The sequence below is a fragment of the Bison bison genome, unplaced genomic scaffold (assembly GCF_000754665.1).
Source record: "Bison bison bison isolate TAMUID 2011002044 unplaced genomic scaffold, Bison_UMD1.0 scf7180017864061, whole genome shotgun sequence".
NCBI classification, from domain to species: Eukaryota; Metazoa; Chordata; class Mammalia; order Artiodactyla; family Bovidae; genus Bison; species Bison bison.
The window spans coordinates 3,349,432-3,369,159 of record NW_011494633.1 but is presented as its reverse complement, the minus strand read 5'-3'; the positions used below and the strand labels follow the sequence as shown (position 1 = coordinate 3,369,159).

Here is a 19,728-nt window from a genome sequence, read left to right as displayed (position 1 = left end):
AGGTCCCTTAGACTGCAAGGAGATCCAACCGGTCCATTCTGAAGGAGACCAGCCCTGGGATTTCTTTGGAAGGAATGACGCTAAAGCTGAAACTCCAGTACTTGGGCCACCTCATGCAAAGATTTGACTCATTGTAAAAGACTCTGATGCTGGGAGAGATTGGGGGTAGGAGGAGAAGGGGACAACAGAGGATGAGATGGCTGGATGGCATCACCAACTCAAATGGACGTGAATTTGAGTGAACTCCGGGAGTTGGTGATGGACAGGGAGGCCTGCCGTGCTGCTAGTCATGGGGCTGCAGAGTCGGACACGACTGAGCGACTGATCTGATCTGATCTGATCTGAAGGAAAAAGAAGCAGGCGCTTTTGTAAGGAAAATTATTCCAGATAAATTCCAGAAACAGTGACAGACTTTACTTTTTGGGGTCCAAAATCACTGCAGATGGTGACTGCAGCCATGAAATTAAAAGACGTTTACTCCTTGGAAGGAACGTTATGACCAACCTAGACAGCATATTAAAAAGCAGAGACATTCCTTTGCCAACAAAGGTCTGTCTTGTCGAAGCCATGGTTTTTCCACTGTCATGTATGAATGTGAAAGCTGGACTATAAAGCTGCTGAGAGCCAAAGAACTGATGCTCTTGAACTGTGGTGTTGGAGAAGATTCTTGCGAGTCCCTTGGACTGCAAGGAGATCCAACCAGTCTGTCCTAAAGGAAACCAGTCCTGAATATTCAGTGGAAGGACTGATGCTGAAGCTGAAACCGCAATCCTTTGGCCACCTGATGCGAAGAGCTGACTCATCTGAAAAGACCCCGATGCTGGGAAAGACTGAAGGCAGGAGGAGGAGGGGCTGACAGAGGATGAGATGGCTGGATGGCATCACTGACTCGATTGACCTGAGCCTGAGTGAACTCCGGGAGTTGGTGGTGGACAGGGAGGCCTGGCACACTGGCGTCCATGGGGTTGCAAAGAGTCAGACATGACTGAGTGATCGAGCCGAAATGAACTGAATTAAATATTATATACAGTTTTTACTATCTGCTTGCCTTATACTGTCCTAGGTTGACTTTTCTTTTTCACATAATACCCTATTGTTAACATTTCCACCATCTCCCTGGCCCGTATGCTGCCAAAATTTCTAAGTTTTTCTTTATATTAATAATCCAGAATAAGTAAAAGCTCATCTTCTCCATAAGAAATGTTAGCAAAAACTAACGAATCATTAGCTTTCTCATGACTTTGCCTTGCCTTTAGGATATTAAATACAACCTACCATTCCATGACTTGAAGTGTTCAACTACGACTTCTTCTAATTTCTTTAATTTTGGATGACTATAGCAGAACTTTTTATCTTTACCTCCTGGGGGGGAAAAAAAAACAACAAACAAAAAACTTTTCTGTGTTTTTTTCATATTCCATTACATTCATGTATTTTAATTATCCTTTTCAAAATGGATTTGTTAAAAATTTATTTAAACAGTAACTGGCATCTGGGTAGCACACAAACCTTACTGTAAAATAAACTCTGAATTGTTATGAAAATTTCATTCAGAGAAATAATCCAAATAGGAAGAAGCAGCAAAGCAGAAGGCAAAAGCTCACATTTATTTAAGCTACAATCAGTAGCTTTTGTAGTTCTGAAAAGTTTCACCACCAGTAACAACTCCTACTAATTTCTATTGTATGTTTAAAGTTCATGAACTACTTGAATATATATTATCCTAAATTGAATAATAAAATTTTTATGTTTAACAGGTCTATGGTTTCAGAAATATAAGTAGGTATAAACAGACATGTGGATCAATGAAGCTTAATTTTAAAATTAACCTTGATAAAGAAGAAGCAATATAAAAATTGAAAAGAAAAAAACAGACCTTTCTGGATAGCAGAAACGCCACTTGTTGAAGTACTACGTGTATGTGAAAACATGCTGTCTAGATGATCATAAAGTTTCATGAAGTCCGCGTTTCGGCTAAGTTCATTTTTTGCCCGAGTCATTCCTTCAGAAATTAAGAAAATAATTTAATTCCCATTAAATTAAATAGCAAATTCATCAAGTGCATTATTTATTTAGAAGAAATTACAATTCAGCAATGAATGAAAGTTTTTCAAATTTAAAAATGAAAACCAGCAACTTTTTCCAGTTTCACATTTACATTTGTATTAATGAACGGCTCCCTTTTTTCCAGTAATATATCAAAAATCAAACATGGTTTGGGATGTTTTTTAATCTTGGACTGCCCAGTCTCCAGAACTGCAAGAAAAATATGTCTATTGTTTAAGCAAAATAAAAGGAAGAAGAAAAATTTTGTTATATAACTACTTCATTGCTTTTTAAAGTAAAACCCCTTAAGTAATCCAAACTGTTCAATATATATATCATTAAGCAAAATAATATGTGTCATCACTTCTTTAAATAATTCCATATAATTTACCTTTAGTTCCATCCATAATTCCACAGAGGAAGAAATATAATGATCTCATTCCCATTTGCTGCAATAATTCATAACCATGATATAAACTAATACAAATAGCAAACTCTCCCTCGATTATGCCTTGTTGGATTCCCTAAAATAATAATAAAAAAAGCATGTATAAAATTTACTCAGAGAAAGAAATGTAGATACATGTACTATGCAGAACTTATTGGTTCTATTGAATGTCCTGTGATCAATGTGTATTCTATATAAAATCTGCCCCTTCATTTAATTCAACAGGAAACTCACATTTTAAAGAGAATAAATGAAGGGGTGAATATTTACCATATGCTGTTTTTCTTTACAGGTAAACTACTAGCAGTGTATAGATTCATTTGGCCTTTCAAAAGAATTTAATAAGCATCTACTATTGCTAAGCACTGAGACAGACATTTGGGATACAAGGGAAAATAAAACAGATATGGGCCTACCCAATGGTTTCTGACATCAGGATACATATTGAGTCAAACCCTTTCACACTAACATTTAACACCAAGTACACATGCCACAGTAACATCTGAACAGGGTTACAAGAACACTACTTATACAAACTTAGCAATCTTAATACCTAGGAGGCAGGTACTACTGTCATGCCCATTTAGAGATGCAGAAGCTCATACAGGTGGTAAGCAGCGGAGCCACTATTCACACTCAGGAAATCTGGCCCAATATCATTGTGCTTTTAACCACTACTCTCAAGGAAAAGTGAAGTACATATTCCTTTTAGGGGAGCAAAGGTGGGTATATCTATATGATAAGATACCTTTAAAGAAGACCACTGAGAATGTATTTTAATCATTTTCCTTTATTAGACATGAAGAATACTAGCAATTAACACCAGTTACACTCATTTTAAATGTTTCTAGGATAGTGATAAATATTCTAAAATGGCACCCTAATTACCTAAAAGGATAAAACAATATCATCAGTGGGTCAAGTTCAACATGTTTAGATGTATGATTTAAAATTTCAATGAAACTTTAACTCTTAGAATAAACTTTAACCACTTTCAGTTCAGTTCAGTCGCTCAGTAGTGTCCAACTCTGCAACCCCATGAATTGCAGCACGCCAGGCCTCCCTGTCCATCACCAACTCCCAGAGTTCACTCAAACTCACGTCCATCGAGTCGGTGATGCCATCCAGCCATCTCATCCTCTGTCATCCCCTTCTCCTCCTGCCCCCAATCCCTCCCAGCATCAGAGTCTTTTCCAATGAGTCAACTCTTCGCATGAGGTGGCCAAAGTACTGGAGTTTCAGCTTTAGCATCATTCCTTCTAAAGAAATCCCAGGGCTGATCTCCTTTAGAATGGACTGGTTGGATCTCCTTGCAGTCCAAGGGACTCTCAAGAGTCTTCTCCAACAACACAGTTCAAAAGCATCAATTCTTCGGTGCTCAGCTTTATTAAAGTTTAAAATAATACACTGCAATTTCACAGAAAACTTCCTTTGTGGCTCCCCAGATACTACAGAATAAAGTCCTTAATTCTAGTGTAACATTTAAAGCTACTCCCAGGCAGTCACAAACTAGAGTAACCAACATATCTGACCTCCTCAATCCTTTACGTCAGTCAAATCCATTTGCTCACCGTCTCCTTCATGCCTTTACTCCGTTGCCCTGTTCCTTTGCACATGCATTCTCAGTTCCAAGAATGAGTCAGTGCCTTTTTGTGCTTGTGAGCATCTCTTCTGACTTTGGACCTTCCTTGATGGATCTGTTCCCTACCATCTATTTTTTTCCCAAAGAAGAGTAAAAATATAAAGCTTACTGCAATGTTTACTCTGACTTCAGTAAGAAGAATTAAGACTAAATGCCAGACATCTAAAAGTTAGTTAAGATCTACCTTCTTATGACCCTTCTTTGACTTTGCAGAACAGAAGTGAAGTGAAAGATCAATTTTAGAAGTTACAAGATAGGGACTTCCCTGGTGGTCCAGTGGTTTGGCGTCTCCTTGGAATGCAGAAGAAGTGGGTTTGCTCCCAGGTCAGGGAGCTAGAATCTCACAAGTTGTGGGGCAGCTAGGCCCATGGCCACAACTACTGAGCCCACGTGCTCTGCATACCGCGTGCCACAACTGAGACCTGACACAGCCAAATAAGTAAATAAACTTTAAAAAATGTTATAAGGTAAATTTGTCTTAATTCACATTGTCAAACTGTATTCCTGCTAGATATTTTTGTGCTTCTATAAACTGTATAAAAGTTGGAGCTTCCCTTGTGGCTCAGCTGGTAAAGAATCCACCTGCAATGTGGGAGATCTGGGTTTGATCCCTGGGTTGGGAAGATCCCCTGGAGAAGGGAAAGGCTACCCACTCCATTATTCTGGCCTGGAGAATTCCATGGACTGTATAGTCCAAGGGGTCGAAAAGAGTCAGACAGGACTGAGCGACTTTCACTTCACTATAAACTATATAAATCATACCTGAATTCCTGATGAGCTAATATACACCAAAACCAATCATTATTTACATTTCATCCTTGCTTTGAGTAGGAACTTAGCCTATCATCAAAATTTATTTAAAAATACCTACCACAATATTTGGAGATGGGTTTTTCCTAAATTGATCTCTTGCAAGGATTATCTGGTATTTTGTTAGATTGGGAATATCTTTTCTCATCAAAACATTCCTCTGAATCAAAGAACTGGCAAATGCTTCCAAAATCTGCAAGTTTCAAAGAAATTTAGTTTTTGTTTTAAAATCCTTTTTCAAATACAATCATTTCCACACATAGTAAAATAGTTATATATGTTAAATTATAATAGTCTTAAAATGCAAACTTCAAGTAAACACAGAAGAGATAATAAAATTGTAAAGTACTTGATATTTATCCCCAGATAATATACATATGAGTCAGCAGAATCAATTATTAGATTCAATTATAATTGAATATATAATATATGTGTTTAGCTGTTTATTTCTTAACTCTCCTCCCTTTTCCCTAACCTAAGCACAATGAAAGGAGGGCCTTGATTTTTTTTTTCCTGTTGCATCGTCAGTGCCTAGAACAAGTCTGATAAATACCTGTGGAGTGATGACAAAGTCAAAATGCCTTAAATACCTTTAATTTCATTCACTGATTCATTCTTTCAAAAATACTCATTAGGCATTTACTATGTATAAAGCATTGTTCTTGATGCTGGGGATATTGTGGCTGAGACAAACGAATTTCTGCTTTCATAAAGTTAAAATTCGATAGAGGGAAGAAAGGAATAAAGAAATACAGAAAGTAGAGAATTGCGATTATGACAAATGTATTCAAGAACCTAAAACATAGTAATGCTGTATGTGGGGAAGGCGGTTGCTTTTATATAAGGTGGACAAAGACAGTTTCCTTATCTTTTTTTTGTGGGAGGGATGGGAGCAGCGGCGAGGGCACGGCACCCCACTCCAGTATTCTCGCCTAGAGAATCCTGTGGACAGAGAAGCCTGGTGGGCTACAGTCCATGGGGTCGCAAAGAGTCGGACACGACTGAAGCGACTTAGCACTGGGAGCAGCAGCAACCATGCTGCCGTGATCCCCTGCCTCAGCCCTGTGTCTGGCCCCAGGATGTAGAGGATCGGGTCCTTGGATTTTGACCTGGCCCAGTACCCTTCCTCTTCTGGGCAGCCCTTCCCCACGAAGGCCTCTGGCTGGGGGTGCACCACACTGGGCCAGGGCTGTCTCTGGTACCGAGCTGCAGGAAAGGTGGTGGCCTGGGCTGGGCCAGGGACAGAGCCTGCTGCTGCATGGGTGACAGCAGCGGCGCTCTCAGGGGGTTGCTGGGCATCCAGGCTGCCACAGTCCTTCACACGTTCATGCCACCAAAGATGGTTTCTTTTAAGAGGTAATACTTGACAGCAGAATGATAAGTAGGTCTAGCACAAGAAGTTCTAAAGACAGAGCAATCTAGGCAGAGGAAACAGCAGATAAAGGGTCCTGAGCTTGATTCCACAGTGAAGGTAAAAAGGGCTCTCCAGATGAAGACGGACTATAGCAATATGTAATTAACCATTCAAATTTGTGCCTATGTTTTATTTCCTAAAATACAGCTACTTTAGTACATTTCAATCTCTCCTCTCTTCCAGCTTTGCTGATCACACCTGTTGTCTAAAGAAGCAATCTTAAAAAAATCAATGAAGTTAAAGTACACGTGATTGTACAAATTATAATTTTATATTCTTAAAACAGAGTGATTGAATCATATCCAAATGTATTAGTATTTACGAGATGATTACCAGAAAGACTCTGCCACATCTTAAATTATTAACACTTAGAATTTTGTTACAAGTAATTTAGAAACAAAAATCAAACCACATTTTTATAAAATTTCTCTTTAAGACATATTAAAGGTTAAATGATAGATAAACATTGTTTACTTATTCTTGAATAACACACTAATTCACAATGCCATAGATTAAAACAACCATTTTATTTGTTCCTGATTGTTTTTCTGCAGGAAAGAATTCAGGCAGGTCACAGAGAGGGCCCAGAAGTGATGACAACACAATAACGAGCGCATCCAGTTCCCACGTCTTGGTCTTTAAACACAACTCTTCCATAAAAGGTACAAGGATCCCTTGGAGAAATGGCTGATTCCACAGCTGGGACAGAACAACTACTAAATGACTATAAAACCTCTTGTAATGCCAGAAAGTGAGAAACTAGGCCTCCCCTGTCGGGGAAGAAATGGCAACCCACTCCAGTATTGTTGCCTGGAGAACCCCACAGATAGAGGAGCTTGGTGGGTTACAGTCCATGGGGTCGCATAGAGTCGGACAAGACTGAGCAACTAAACACAAGGCCTCCCCTGATGACCCCTTGCAAAAAAGCCTATGTCTAAAGGGCACAGGAGCCGTCTTAAAGGAGCTCCTAATGGCCACAGCTGGAACAATCTGAGCAATAAAATTAATAATGATAGTACAGCACTTAACCCACAAGAGAAAATAATTATCCATTAGTATAAAAATTATCCACATTAACATAAAGAATTGAAAAAATAAACAGGGGAGAAGAAATAGCCCTTCATTATACAGGCATTCAAATGAACAAATGCAAAAAAAAATGAGGGCAGCAAGAAACAATGATTAGGCAAATACAGAAGTAACTGTTGTAGGCAAGAACCATCATTATATTTTAAAGTTAGTGAACAAAATATTTTGAGAAACAAGATATATTTGCATAGTCTCAAAGTATCTCCATACTATTCCATACAATACCATGGAGTATTCCTCATACTCTACACTGGAACTCTCCATACTATTTTTGCAAATTCCCTAAAAGCCTAAAATTACTGCAAAACAAAATATTAAAAATCAAAAAGAAATCTGTCAGGGCAGTGCTTGGGGCTAGCTGAAACAGGTCAACTGGGACCATCTGTCTGCACCCTCACTTCTAGCTATCTACTGGCTTCTCCTTTCTTTTGAGGCTCACCATGGCTCAGGGTCCATCACATTCTATTGGTCAAAGTCAGCAGAGGGCTGGCCTAGATTCTAGGGAAAGAGAAATGTACCCTGCCCCTCAATGGAAAGAAATTTGCAGCCATCTTTAATCCATAGCAATAAGGATATAAAAACAAGGTATTCTCCTAGCATGATAGTAATCATGAACCTTAGAAAACTAATTGTTATCCCAAATTTCTCCCATTGAAAGTGGTAACTGTCTAAGCAGTTTCTCTTACAGCTACAGTACTGACACTTGAACCAGATAATTCTTTGTTACTGGGGGGTTTCCTGTCCACTGCGGGACGTTAAGTACATTCCTGGCCTCTGTACACTGGATGCCAGTAGCAAGTCTGCACCCCACTCCCCACAGTTAGTACAACAACCAAAAATGTGTCAAGACATTGCCAAATGCCACCAAGTAGGTAAGATAGTTGAGAAACACTGCTACACAGGGATCAGGGATTGAAATACATTTCCTTACAAAGAAACTTCTAACTGAGACTGGATACGTGATTTGAGTGTGTTCACTATGTGAAAACTGACTGAGCTGCACACTTACATTTTGTGTACCTCTGCTGCCCACATATTTGGTGGGGGAGGGTTATACTTCAATTAAAAGGTTCATTTAAGAAATATAAACTAAAAGCCTATTATTGTCTTTAGAAATGGTCCATCATTATGTATTTCCTCTTTAAACTCATAGTCTGCCAGCACAAATAGAACACGGTGCTTATACTAAAAATCTTAATTTCAAAGAATTTTTCAACATATTAATTATATAAAATGACTATATACTTTCACAGTCAGATTTTATTTACAAAAATAATTACATTATCAGTTCATTTATTAAAACCCTGGGGCTTCCCTGGTGACTCAGTGGTAAAGAATCCGCCTGCCAGTACAGGGGACACAGCTTCCATCCCTGGTCCCGGAAGTCTCACACGCCATGGAGCAACTAAGCCCCACGACTACTAAGTCTGTGCTCTAGAGCCCAGAAGCCCCAACTGCTGAGGCCTGTACGCCCTAGAGCCGGGCTCCACAACAAGAAGCCACCGCCATGAGAAGCCTGTGCACCAGAATAGAGAGTAGCCCCTGCTCCCTGCAACTAGAGAAAAGCCCAAGCAGACAGGAACATCCAGCACAGCCAAAATAAATGAACAAGGAATTAAAAAACAAACAAACCCTGAACTATGATAAAAATGGCTTACCTGTATATATGCCTTTTGGATAGCCTCAAGTTCTTCACCAAGAGGAACAACAAGCTTTTCAACTCGTCTTTCATGAGAGTATGGCAAAATATCTGGAGAGTCTTCAGAACGAAGCTCTATTTGCCCAATGAGTAGATTAGTAATAACCTGCTGCACAGCCTACAGGAAATCAATTAAGTACAATTATGTACTATCTTACTCGTTAAATGTTCTAGTTTGTCACTAGCAAAAATAAGAGAGCAGTAAATTTTTGAAAAAAGTTAGAAACTTTTATCTTCAAATATTTTTAAAACTATAAAGTATACCACATCAGAAGTGGGGCAACAGAGTAAAAAGGCCCTTATAACATCTTTCTTGCATGTTGCCCTTCAAGCCAAGCATCCAAGATATAAGAATATTAGTAAATGTCCAGCAAGCTCCTCAATATATTTTTGTGTTTTCCTATCAATAAAGACTCAGACAAAAGAGAAATTTTAGATTAGCAAACCAAGTCCTCAAAATATATCAGTCAGTTTTAGAGCCAGAACTAAAACCCAGACTTCCTGATTCCTTAGCAAACACTTTTTTTTCACTGATTTTTAATGGGGAAAACAGAGAAGTCCCTTTAGTGTTAAAGCATACAACTGTATCTCAGGAATATTTTACTAATTGACTTGCTAAGAAACTGAGGGAACAGGTCCTACACTGAACCAATTATTAATAAATGAGTGGGGGGAAGTCTCTGGCAACCCAGTGGTTAAGTCTCGGGGAACTAAGATCCCACAAGCTGTGTGGTGTGGCCAATAAAAATCTTTTAAATAAATGAGTGAAATATTTTCCATTAAAAAAAAAATATATATATATATATATGTCAATACATTCCTGAAGCTAAATTTCATTCAACCAAAGCTTATAAAGGAACTTAATTGTAAAAATAGAGAATATGAGAAAAAACAAAAAACCTGTTGGTATAATTGCTGTACCATTAGACCACAGTACTCCTGAGTATCATGAAAAGAATGGAAGGGAGAGGTGGATGGATAGATAGATGGTAGGAGGGAGAGAGAATCCTGAAAGTATCTAGAAATTAAGAACTTATTTTTTTTTTACAACTAGAAAAACCTGATGGGCTTTCAGACAAAAAGTACCCTAGGGCAAGAATCACATCTTTTATATTCCCAACACCTAGTATAATGCCTAATATAATAGTAGACTATAGTTACTTAAGGTCCACAAACATTCAATATCTAGGGTAAATGTATGACCATTTTATAAAATTGAGTAATACTTTAGTACTTTTAATCACTGAACAAATATTTGAGTAACTCTCACATGCTACATATTGAACTGGTGAGAGATATCAAGACATACATAATCCCTACTTTCATGTAGCTACTAATTCAGCAGTAGCTACTAATTCAGCAGGAGCTAAAAAAGACAGCAGTGAATAAGCAAAAGAGTAACAGACTGTGATAGATATTAAGAAGAAAATCACAAGATAGTAAGAGTTGACTTTTGATAGCTTAAGAGTGAGTTTTTCTGAAGAGGTGATATTTAAGAGGAGACTTAAAAGATGACTAAAAACCATCAAGCATGTTTAAACAAGGCTGGCAGGAAACAAAAGAACAGAAATTTCTAAAAACAATCGAGGTTGTGGACAGAAGGAAAAAAGTCTTATGGCTTGGCAGAACTGAAAGCTATCTTTGAAGTTATCCAAAACCCAACACAAAAGACCATTCAGAACTACTAAATTAGAATGGCATGGGACATGGCTCAAAATCTGCATTTTTACCATCCTCCGATAAAGGAAATCCAAGCTCCCTGGAGAAATGGTTCATTCCACAGAGGGAACAGGAAAAATACTAAATGAGCATAAAATATCTTGTGATTCCAGTAGGTTAGGAAGTATTCAAAACAAACAAGCAAAAGAGTGCTTTCTAAAGGCACAGGAGCCATCTTCAAGGAACTCCCAGGAGCCAAATCTAAAACAATCTGAACAAAAAATTATTAGTCATGGTACTGGATTGTAGTTCAGTATATATATATGTATGGATCTCCATTAGTCCCTACTGATGTAAAGAACTGAAATTAAAACAAATAAGAAGACAGCTCTTCACTACAGGAGAATTAAAAATTTTAAAAATGTAAAATAAAAAAAAAAAAAGGAAATAATGATTAGGCAAACAACACAGAAATAATTGTTGCAAGCAAGAACCATCACTGGGTGCTAAAATATCTCCCCTACAACAGACTTAATTACAAAGGGAAGAACAGGAGTTTTACAGTATAAAAACCAGAAAGGCATCATCTTAACCAAGTCAAGATTAACAGCACCAGTAAAAAGACAAATTATCATGTATTCTCTGTGCAATGCTCTAAGAAAGGCACAGCACCACTTGTGGGGTATTCTTGTCCAAAATGCACACATAGTTTCACTCCAGCCATCACTGAGCCAACAGCGAAGCCCTAAAAAAAGTCAAGACAACTGCAAATGGAGGGATATTCTACAAAATAACTGACACCTACTCTTCAAAAGTGTCAGGGTCACAGAAGACAAGAAAAGAATGAGGAAATGGCACAGCTGGGAAGGAACTGAGGGGACAAGATAACTAAAGGCAGTGTGGGATTGTGGACTGGAGCCAGGAGCAGAAAAGGACACTGGTGGGAAAGCTGGCAATATTCAAATAAGGTCTGCAGATGAGTCACTAGCATTGTACCGGTGTTAACTTCCTGGTTTTGATCATTTGACTGCAATTATGTAAAATGGTAACATTAGGGGAAGCTGAGTGAAGGATATACAGAGACTTTAATTTTTGCATATTTTCTGGAAGTCTAAAGTCATTTCAAGCTAAAATTTAAAAAGAACTGAAAACACTAACAATTTAACAGTGTCAAGTGATTCTTTGGCACACTGAAGTCTGAAAACTACTAAGGTAGACAATTTCCTGCAACCATAGAAGAAAAGGAAGGCATCTTGTAAGAAATGTTGTACTCCTGATGTTAAATACTAGAGTGGGAAACTGATTTGGTAGCATACAAAAGTCCTTATTTTCTTAAATGGAAATAAACTTTACTTACTTTTATATCACTGCCTGGTGTGGCACTAAGAGCCAAGACTCTAAAGTGATTCGTGTATTTGACTAGTTCTCTTACAACCTTAAAAAAAAAGAAAAGAAAAAAGCCAATTCTTTAAGTTCATCTATCCAACACAAAAGTAAAAACAATTCTGTTAAACAAGCTATTATATATGGTCCATTATCATTGTTCCTTATTTAGAGTACTGATGGGCTAGCAGACAGAATCATCATTAGTTATGTTGTCTGAAGAGCAAATGATTTAGGTTTATACTCTACACCAATGAGAAACACTTTAGGGTTTCTTTAAAACTATTCAGTGTATTTTTGCATATAAAGCTACAACATCAAGGCCTATACTGAGGCAAATCAAAATATGCAGAGGGATAATTCAAGAGCAAACGGTAGAAAAAGATCAAGTCTATTCTCCATTGCTCAGGTCACAGTCTAGTCTTACAGCTATATCCATAGGTACACCTGCCAGATTAAGATAAATCATAACATAAAAATAGAAAAAAATTAAATACCAACATGAAATTAGATTTGAAATGAAAAAAAGCTTTGTTTAGGAAAAATTTTAAAGAAGTTAGATTTCAGGTGGAAGGGTCACAATTTTTAAATTAAGTTTATTCATAAAAGAATAACATTAATTTGGGATAATTCTTAAAATCTAAATCCCCTTTTAAATCCTAAAATATTTCCTCAGTGGCACCAAAGCATCATTCTAGGCTTTGCATTTAGAATTCAACACCCACTTCTGGTATAATTTACCAGATTCCCATATGCCCCAATAGGAGAAGGCAATGGTACCCCACTCCAGTACTCTTGCCTGGAGAATCCCATGGACGGAGGAGCCTGGTAGGCTGCAATCCATGGGGTCGCTGGGAGTTGGACACGACTGAGTGACTTCACTTTGACTTTTCACTTTCATGCATTGGAGAAGGAAATGGCAACCCACTCCAGTGTTCTTGCCTGGAGAATCCCTGGGACAGTGGAACTGGTGTGCTGCCGTCTATGGGGTCGCACAGAGTTGGACACAACTGAAGCGACTTAGCAGCAGCAGCACCATATGCCCCAATACAGAATCAAAGGCCCCTAAGTAAACTGAGTTGCAGAACAGCTTTTAATATCCATAGTTTCACATTAGCTGGAGGAAACTAAAAGCAGATGATTATTTTTTAATTGAAGTATAGTTTACAATACTGTCTTAGTTTCAAGTGTAGAGCATAGTGAGTTGGTATTTTTGCATATTATATTTCATTATAAATTACTATAAGATAATGGGCATAATTCCCTGTGCTCTGCAGTAAACCCTTGCTGCTTATCTATTTTACATACAGTAGTTTGTATCTGTTAATCCCATACTATCCTTAATTTGTCCCCCTTCCCCTCTCCCCTTTGGTAACTAAGTTTGTTTTCTATGTCTGTAAGTCTGTTTCTGTAACTAATATTGTATAGTATTTGTCTCTGACTTATTTCACTGAATGCCAAAAGTATTTCACTCTTTTTATGGCTCAGTAATATTCCATTGTGTGTGTGTGCGTGTGTGTGGTTTGGTCACTAAATTGCTTTCAACTCTTGCAACCCCATGGACTGTAGCCCGCCAGACTCCTCTGTCCATGGGATTCTCCAGGCGTGGGTTGCCATTTCCTTCTCCAGGGGATCTTTCTGACTAAGGGATCAAACCTGAGCCTCCTGCATTGCAGAAGGATTCTTTACCAATTGAGACACCAAGTGTGTGTATGTATGTATGTATGTATATGTGTGTGTGTAGCACACATTTGGCATATACATATGACAAATCTTCTTAACCCAAGCATCTGTCCATGCACATTTGGGTTACTTCCATGTCTTACTATTGTAAATAGTGCTAAAACCAGGTTACCTTAACACTGCTCTAATTTTTGCCCATGTCAATGATGAAATCAATGAAATGAAAACTGAATATCGATTAACACTCAAAAAATACCATGTATAGAGCTTTTAAAAACATGATACAGAATAGATATCAAAGACAAAACATTATAGGGGATTTCCTGGCGGTCCAGTGGCTAGGGCTCTGCACTTTTGCTGCCAAGGGCCAAAAAAAAAACCAAAAAAAAAACACACAACAACTTAATGGAGGAGACTTAAGAACAATTGTCCTAATTAACAACTGATAAAAGATAAAATCCCAGATATATTATTTTCTTTCCAGAAGGGATTCTCAAACATTTTGTAGAAGTGGTTTTGTGTTTGTAATCCAGGAAGCTACCTTCCTCAACAAGCTGTGTGCCTGTTGGAAGCTATCTGCAATATTCAACGCAGTATAAACCCTCACTGCTTTGGACTTCCCTGGAGGTCCAGGAGTTAAGACTTTGCCTTCCAATGCACGGGGCGCAGGTTCACTCCCTGGTCAAGGAGCTAAGGCTCCACATGTCTCTCGGCCAAAAAAGCCAAAAAACATAAAACAGAAACAATACTTTAAAAAATTCAATACTGAAAAAACATAAAACATAAGAAATACTGTAACAAATTCAATAGAGTTTAAAAATGGTCCACATCAAAAAAAAATCTTAAAAGAACTTGCAGTGCTATCTAGATATTAAAGAAGTCAGTCATGTCTCACTGTACTCAATAAAAGCCTAGGCCTTGTAGTTAAGAAAAAAAAAATCACCTAATACCAAGAAATTTTTTGAAAATAAATTTGCTAAAGGGAGTTCTCTGATTGCCTAATGGTTAGGATCCAGGCTTTCACTGCCATGGCCCAAGTTCAATCACTGGTCAGGGAAGTGAGATCCTGCAAAGCATGCAGTGTGACCAGAATAAGTAAATTTTTTTTTTTTAAGTTGCTATATATAAGCTTTGGCTACCCAGGTGGCTCTGTGGTAAAGAATCTGCCTGCAAATGCAGGACATGCAAGAGACTTGGGTTTGATCCCTGGGTCATGAAGATCCCCTGGAGGAGGAAATGGCAACCCACTCCAGTATTCTTGCCTGGAGAATCCCATGGACAGAGGAGCCTGGTGGGCAACAGTCCATGGGGTTGCAAGAGTTGGACACGACTGAGAGACTGAGCATAAATATACAAATGTACAAAATAAATTCCATACAGTTAGAATAAAATTTTATAAATGCCCCTCTCCCAGCAGAAACTTTTAACACACTGGGTATTAATTTAACTTGGAAAGACATGAATGGAAAAATATACCCATTTCCCGGCTGACATCAACTCTAAGATGACAATTCTCAAGAAGAAAATACAGAGATATAATACTCAAAGTCCCCCCCAAAACTGCTTTACAAAATCACAAACTGGCAGTAAAATTCATCACTTTGCACTAAATAAAATCAACTTTCTCTCTATGCTGACTCTACTCCCTCTCCCTAGTATCACTAGCTATTACTGTTTTAACTACCTACCACCTATATGTTGATGGTTTCCAAATCTGTATCTCTATCTCAGAACTTTCCACTGAGATCTGTACTTCTCTGTCACCCACTCCCTACTGAAGATCTACTCCTGGATTCCTCACACACACCTCAAATTCAACAATCTAAAACTGCACATACTCCTTCCACAGTACCTCAGATGTTCTCTGCTTCCAGAACTCCATTTGACTAACTGCATCACCATCCTGGCAATCTTCCAAGTTTGAAGTCTGGGAGTCATCTTAAATTCCCCCGATCCCTCATTGTACTCCCTGCCTTTACCCTTCTCACCTCTAATCTCTTTTAAATCTGAAGTATCACCCCAGATCAGTCGCTCAGTTGTGTCCAACTCTTTGCGACCCCATGGACTGCAGCATGCCAGGCTCCCCTATCCATCACCAACTTCCAGAGCCTGCTCAAATTCATGTCCACTGAGTCGGTGATGCCATCCAACCATGTCATCCTCAGTCATCCCCTTCTCCTCCCGCCTTCAATCTTTCCCAGCATCAGGGTCTTTTCCAAGGAGACAGTTCTTTGCATCAGGTGGTCAAAGTATTGGAACATCAGCTTAAGCATCAGTCCTTCTAATGAATATTCAGGACTGATTTCCTTTACGATTGACTGGTTCGATCTTGCAGTCCAAGGGACTCTCGAGTCTTCTCCAATACCACAGTTCAAAAGAATCAATTCTTTGGCGCTCAGAATTCTTTATGGTCCAACTCTTACATCCATACATGACCACTGGAAAAACCATAGCTTTGACCAGACAGACTTTTGCTGGCAAAGGAATGTCTCTGATTTTTAATATACTGTCTAGGTTGGTCATAGCTTTTCTTCTAAGGAGCAAACATCTTTTAACTTCATGGCTGCAGTCACGATCTGCAATGATTTTAGAGCTCAAGAAAATAAAGTCTGTCACTGTTTCCATTGTTTCCCCACCTATTTGCCATAAAGTGATGGGACTGGATGCTATGATCTTTGTTTCTTGAATGTTGAGTTTTAAGCCAACTTTTTCACTTTCCTCTTTCACTTTCAACAAGAGTCCCTTTAGTTCCTCTTCACTTTCTGCCATAATAGTGATTTCATTTGCATATCTGAGGTTATTGATATTTCTCCTGGCAATCTTGAGTCCAGCTTGTGCTTCATCCAGCCCAGCATTTAGCATGATGTACTCTGCATATAAGTTAAATAAGCAGGGTGACAGTATACAGCCTTGATGTAGTCCTTTCCCAATATGGAACCAGTCCGTTGTTTCATGTCCGGTTCTAACTGTTGCTTATTGACCTGCACACAGATTTCTCAGAAGACAGGTAAGGAGGTCTGGTGTTCCCATCTCTTAAAGAATTTTCCACAGTTTGCTGTGATCCACACAGTCAAAGGCTTTGGCATAGTCAATAAAGCAGAGATAGATACAAAAGAAGTAGTCCAAAAAGCAACTCTCTTGCTTTTTCCATGATCCAACAGATGTTGGCAATTTGCTCTCTGGTTACTCTGCCTTATCTATATCCAGCTTGAACACCTGGAAGTTCTTGGTTCATGTACTATTGAAGTCTAGCTTGGAGAATTTTGAACATTACTTTGCTAGTGTGTGAGATGAGTACAATTGTGTGGTAGTTTGAACATTCTTTTGCATTGCCTTTCTTTGGGACTGGAATGAAAACTGACCTTTTCCAGTCTTGGGGCTACTGCTGAGTTTTCTAAATTTGCTGGCATACCGAGTGCAGCACTTTCACAGCATCATCTTTTAGGATTTGAAATAGCTCAACTGAAAATTCCATCACCTCTGCTAGCTTTGTTCATAGTGATGCTTCCTAAGGCCTAAGTATCACCCCAGCTAAACATTTTTCAGTGAGTCTCTACCATCTACATCCCCTAAGACCTACAAAGGGCATTCAAACTGCTTAGCACAGAATACAAATGCCTTCATGACCTGATGTTAAGTGCCTCTCCAGCCATATCCCACCTCCTCACTTTTGTACTTTATATTCTCATAGTACTTAACTGGAAGGCAGTGTAGGTTACATACATTATGTCATTCATTTTTCAAAACAATAACTCAGTTACTGTTTTACCTGACAGGGAATAACAATGTGTATCCACTACCAATCTTTTGACTACTATCTTAGTCTCAAGTCTCCATCCATACCCTACTTTGGATCAAGGAGGTTCTCATCATCTACATCTGACACTAATGGTCTTGTTAAAGTTAAAAAAAAAAAAAAGAAACCAGCAGAGACACTGATTTCAACAGATGAAGGAAAGTATTTCTATCACCATCTGTTGGGATAATAGGTATAAAGCTTTTCATAATAATAATGCCATCAGTAACTTCCATCATTAAAAAGTATTCCCCAAAATGCTCTACAACAATATTTTACACTATAAAATATTTTTAACAAGATTACCTGGCAATAAGCATAATTTCCAAGGGCTTTATGAGCTTCATCGATGACTAGACACTTTATTTCAGCAGCTGGGCAAGCTCCTCTAGAAAGATCATTTACCATGACTTGAGGCGTAAGGAAAAGAACCCTCTTACTGCTCCAGATTTCCTTCCTGGTGAAAGCTTGAGTAGATCCTGTAAAAAAAAAAAAAAAAAAAAGTGACATCACACATTCTACACTTCAGACTGTTACCTGTAACATGTAAACAGCCTAGCCTATTTTCAGAATGCATTCCTGCATTGGTAATCTGCTTCCAAGGTGCTAATTTGACAAATATGAGAAAGCAACATTTTAAAGCTTTGTTGTGGTCCAGATGTCAGTGCCGGCTTATACTGAAAATCACACCTAGACTGCCTTTAGAGAATCCTTGTAAAATGACATAATACTTAAAGAGAAGAAAATTCTTCACCTGGGAAATCCTTCTGAACAAGAAAGGCAGAAAACCTCACTTCCACTTACCAATGAGGTATACACACATAACCACTTCAAAATGCTTTGACAAGTTACAGAAATTCTCTGAAGATTGAATAAAGCAACCCTATTAGAGCTGGACTTGCTACAAGGAGATGATGTTTCAAGACAGAAGTAAAATAAGCATACTGTGATCTGGGGTCTATTCCACATGGGTCTGGAATTCCTTTGGCGCTAGTTCCATCAGAACACGTGCTTTCCCCTGGGTGCCCAGCTCTTAATTTCAAGTTAGTCCACTGTTTCTAAGATACCTGTCATTTCGGCCATGTGGGACTGCGGGATACCCATCACCCGGTAGCAAGCCTCGATCTGCTGTGTCACCAGGGGTTTCGTGGGGGCCATGAAAACCACCTTGCCAGAAGGGAACCAGCGGTAGAAATTGTACATGACCACAGCGGCAATAAAGGTCTTTCCCAACCCGGTGGGCAGACAGACCAGCGTGTTGCAGAACAGGGCGGTCCTGGCGATGTGCAGCTGGTAGTCTCGCACTGGGCAATTAGTAGGGTAAATCCACAGGGCGCCCGCTGAGGTGCAGAACCCGCCATTCTCTAGATTGAGCTGCCTCTCTGCTTCGTACACCGCGACCAGCAACACATCATCGTCTGACTCGGGCTCAACCTCTGCCGCCCCTGCCGCCTCTGCCACTGCAGGAAAACGCGCCCTGGAGATGCCTGTGCTCTGAGGCCGCTCAGTTCCAGAGTTGCAAGTAGGAGCCCCAGTGGACCGAGAAACTTTCGAGCCCCACGTCTGGAAAAGCGTTCTTTGCCGTCCGCTCATTAGGCCGACGACCACAGAAGGCTCCCCTCAGACGCCAGCAGCTGCTGCAGCTCAACAGCCTCCGTTCCAATCCCCATCGGTTACCTTCGCGTAAAAAACACAGAGGAACCAGGGGGCGGGACTGAGGCCAGTTTATCCTGTTCAAAGTGCAGCCACTGAGTTTGCGTGGGGAATATGATTGGCGGTCTTCCCGGAAACCCCGCGGTCCACTAGGAGACGCATGCGCGTTATCGTGGAGTTACTCTAAATTTTGTCCCCTTGTCAATTTTTGTACCGACTCTAAATTTGGGTTCCATTTCCAATAAATGATTATATGTCCTGGCGTTATGGGTAAAGTGATATTGCTTAAAATGATATAGTAAATAAGGGAGTTGGTGATGGACAGGGAAGCCTGCCTTACTGCAGTCCATGGTGTCGCAAAGAGTCCGACACGACTGAACGACAGAACTGAACTGAAATAACCTTG

General features: G+C 39.2%; 1 protein-coding gene across 3 annotated transcripts in view; it reads right to left on the bottom strand.

Moving 5' to 3' along the window:
- The window catches only part of FANCM (Fanconi anemia, complementation group M), a 103,278-nt gene extending 83,832 nt beyond the window's left edge, over positions 1–19,446 (bottom strand). For 2 of the 3 annotated variants that reach the window (XR_824967.1, XM_010836133.1), the window contains exons 1-8: positions 18,737–19,446; positions 17,976–18,148; positions 12,165–12,242; positions 9,108–9,266; positions 5,008–5,139; positions 2,438–2,570; positions 1,877–2,002; positions 1,276–1,362 (exon numbers count right to left, since the gene is read on the bottom strand). Coding sequence is in view for 1 of the 3 variants with exons in the window: in XM_010836133.1 (XP_010834435.1) it covers positions 1,276–1,362; positions 1,877–2,002; positions 2,438–2,570; positions 5,008–5,139; positions 9,108–9,266; positions 12,165–12,242; positions 17,976–18,148; positions 18,737–19,262 (1,414 nt within the window). In the remaining 2 variants the exon portion in view is untranslated. The remainder of the gene's footprint in view (positions 1–1,275; positions 1,363–1,876; positions 2,003–2,437; positions 2,571–5,007; positions 5,140–9,107; positions 9,267–12,164; positions 12,243–17,975; positions 18,149–18,736) is intronic. The other variant, XR_824968.1, reaches the window with a different exon arrangement.
- Between the last annotated feature and the right edge of the window lie 282 nt (positions 19,447–19,728).